Source organism: Trachymyrmex septentrionalis, unplaced genomic scaffold (genome assembly GCF_001594115.1).
Source record: "Trachymyrmex septentrionalis isolate Tsep2-gDNA-1 unplaced genomic scaffold, Tsep1.0 scaffold9, whole genome shotgun sequence".
Classification (NCBI taxonomy): Eukaryota; Metazoa; Arthropoda; class Insecta; order Hymenoptera; family Formicidae; genus Trachymyrmex; species Trachymyrmex septentrionalis.
In genome coordinates, this window is record NW_017306091.1 from 2,469,161 (window position 1) to 2,472,354 (window position 3,194).

The following is a 3,194-nucleotide window of genomic DNA, read 5'->3' on the forward strand; positions in this document are numbered from 1 at the left end:
TACTATATCTAAATAACTATGATAATTCTTACAAATATAATTATTCATAAAGATTGCATCATAATCTTTTACAGTTGTTTATTTTTTCAAATGTTAATATAATTAATAGTGATTTATATAAATTTATATAAATTTAGCTTTTATAATATATAAAAAATTTTTAATTATTTACAGTAAAACACGAAAGTGATAAAATCTCATTATTGCGAATTTCTTTTAAAAATTCACAAACAAGAATATCAATAAAGCTCATTCATATTTGTTTACATTGAGATACTGAAAAATCGTTCTCGATCGATTGTCTTCTTCGAATCAGTTAATTGTACATAATTATATGTATAATACCTTGAATCAGTTCGCAAGTTACTACATATATAATAAAGTCATATCTTTATCTTCTTTAAAATAAAATAAAATATCAGTTTTAAACATAGTAATCACATGTTATAAACAAAATTACAAAAGAATAAAGCAAAACTAAATAATCTCTACTACACAAAAAAATATATTTGCTTATTATATATGCTTAAAAAAGAATCACAATATTGTATTATAATTAAATAAAATACTTTATATCATTTATGGATCTAAAAACTAAATAAATGCATCAACTTGATTTAGATTCCCAATTTCTCTCTAATATCTTCACATATTTAAGCAGAATTCAACTTTTCTTATTATAAACGGTAGAAAACTGCAAGTTTCAAAATTATGAACAAAACTAAAACTACTTGGTGCATTTAAATATGTTTTTATTTTATTGATTATTTATTTAATGCTTATGAGAATTGACCACAATCTGCTATCATAATCTTTTGATATGTCTTCCCACTTGATGAACCATAACTTTCAATTTTTCTTACAACATCCATTCCATCAAGAATACTCCCAAACACAACATGTTTATTGTCCAACCAAGGAGTTTTTACAGTAGTAATAAAAAATTGCGAGCCATTTGTATTTGGGCCAGAATTTGCCATTGATAATGTACCTGAGGAAGTATGTTTGAGTTCAAAATTCTCATCTTCAAACTTTTCTCCAAAGATGGATTTTCCACCTGTACCATTGTGATTCGTAAAATCACCTCCTTGACACATGAAATTTGGAATTATACGATGGAAATAGCTTCCTTTATAACCATAACCTTTCTCTCCTGTACATAAGGCACGAAAATTTTCTGATGTCTTTGGCACAACGTCAGTCCGTAATTGCATTATAATTCGTCCCAGTGGTTTATCATCCGTAGACATATCGAAGTATACTAGTGGCAAGTTCATCTTGTATTCGTAACCATTCATCAGTACAGTAGAAACTAGAAAGAAGAAACAATAAAAATTATACATTATATAACTTTATAATAAAAATCAAACAGATTGAATTTCAATAAGAATGTTAAGAGAGTTTCGCTTTGTACATTATTTTTATTACTTATGAACAATGTACTTACAAGAAATTTATATTAATTATAAAAATAATGAATTTTAGTTTTCGTTATAAAAATCCAAACCAATTTGTATCAAGAATGTTCATATAATTTTTATATCACTTCGTATATTTAATTAAAATTCGCTTTCTTTTGTATAACTCGTCTATAACCTCTTTTCTCTTTTTTCTTTTCCTTTAGCTGTTTACTTCAAAAGAATAATTAACATTTCTTTGCGTAATTTTTCATAATTTCTTTTCGAAATTCGTTCCAACTCGCACCGTATCACAGAACTTTTTAAATCACTATACGTACTTTATAATGCTGAATTTACATCATGGGTGTATATATATATCTATTATTTTGAAGATCCACGTGCTTCTGCACAAACGAGAATTTTCCAAAACACAAGCTCCAATCAGCTTCAATAAGTTTTGAAATTCTCTACTGTATGATTGGTCAACTGGCTTACCCACCAATCACTAGATGAAATTCGGTAAGTCTGTTCGTTTCCTTGAACGAGGTATTATAAAGAGCAGTTTTCATAGGTATATATTCTGAATCCTCTTTTATCCATAAAGGCGCTTTTACTATAAGTATATTAGTTATGTTACTAATATATGCTTAAAAATGCGTTTAAAAGAAAATTCAGAATATGGGTCATAATCCATTCTTATTTTAAGACCGTCTTGTAATGTCCTAAGGCTACGTTCCAAAATTTTCTCTCCAAGGAATATTTTATTCTATATGTATAGTATACGTTACGTGTACTATATATTTTGAATAAAATTTTCCTCGGAGAGGAAGTTTTGGAACATAGCTTAATTGTAAAATATTACTAAGACCGGTATTTATAGTCAGATCTTATATTCAAGACCGTCTTAAGTGCAATCTTAAGAAGTTACGAACCAATCGGAGAACTATATCAGCTTCTTAAGATTATTACTTAAAATGGTCTTGAAATAAGAATCGACTATGAATACCGGCCTAAGACTGTACTCTTAAGACAATCTTGAATATAAGATCCAACTATGAATACTGGCCGGTGAGTGGTTGTAATATTGAATGCACTCATTCTTACATCGGGCGCATCCAGAAGTCACGACCGCTCACTGAGCGCTCAGTAAACGCTTTTGCATCTGATTGGCATATGCTGTTAGAACTAAAAAATATAGACCAAATAGATACAAAAGCTCACTGAGCACTCAGAGAGCGATCGTGCTTCTGGATGCACCTATTAAAAGAAGTTTGTTCGCGTCACATGCTTCAACATACTCCAACGCGTTCGTGAGTACAGAAGCTATGGTAGAGAAGCATGTTAGAGCATGCAATGCAAACGAGCCTTAAAATTATTTTAAATATCATCTTATGTCATGAACCAATCAGAAAATCGCATTAGCATCTTAAGAAATTACTTAATACGATCTTAAAATAAAAATAGATTATAAATATCGATTTCAGAATAAACATATCAAAATAATTTCAAAATTTGTATGTACTTATAATATATAGTTTATGTATATCCGAATATCCAATAGGCAAATTATATAAATGTGTAAAATAAAATAAAAGCAGAATATATGTAAGAAATGGGAGGACTCTGATTGCACACATATTGCGCACATCGCAATTTAAAGTAAAATATTCTTATTGATAAAACAAAAAAAATTACTAGGAATCAGTTGATGTGTGTGGTTTATGCAATCGGGAATGTAGACAAATGAGACCTTCCCTAAGAAAATAGGTATTGTTATATTACATAAATTTATAG

At 28.6% G+C, this 3,194-nt stretch overlaps 1 protein-coding gene across 4 annotated transcripts; it reads right to left on the reverse strand.

The window, feature by feature from the left end:
* Positions 1 to 640: 640 nt before the first annotated feature.
* On the reverse strand, positions 641 to 1,854 carry LOC108755739 (peptidyl-prolyl cis-trans isomerase). 4 transcript variants are annotated; one of them, XM_018498951.1, is made up of 3 exons: positions 1,448 to 1,854; positions 1,064 to 1,312; positions 641 to 991 (listed from the first exon to the last, which is right to left on the reverse strand). In XM_018498951.1, exons 2-3 carry the CDS (start codon positions 1,296 to 1,298, stop codon positions 780 to 782), a joined length of 447 nt encoding a protein of 148 aa, XP_018354453.1. In that variant the 5' UTR covers positions 1,299 to 1,312; positions 1,448 to 1,854; the 3' UTR covers positions 641 to 779. The 4 variants fall into 4 exon arrangements, with proteins under 4 accessions (XP_018354453.1, XP_018354451.1, XP_018354450.1 ...); XM_018498949.1 differs by having other exon boundaries at positions 641 to 1,312; positions 1,758 to 1,854; XM_018498948.1 differs by having other exon boundaries at positions 641 to 1,312; positions 1,739 to 1,854.
* Positions 1,855 to 3,194: the final 1,340 nt, after the last annotated feature.

What these genes read in the sequence shown, in the direction of transcription:
- LOC108755739 (XM_018498949.1), bottom strand. Translation starts at nt 1,298, where the DNA reads ATGAATGGTTACGAATACAAGATGAACTTGCCACTAGTATACTTCGAT.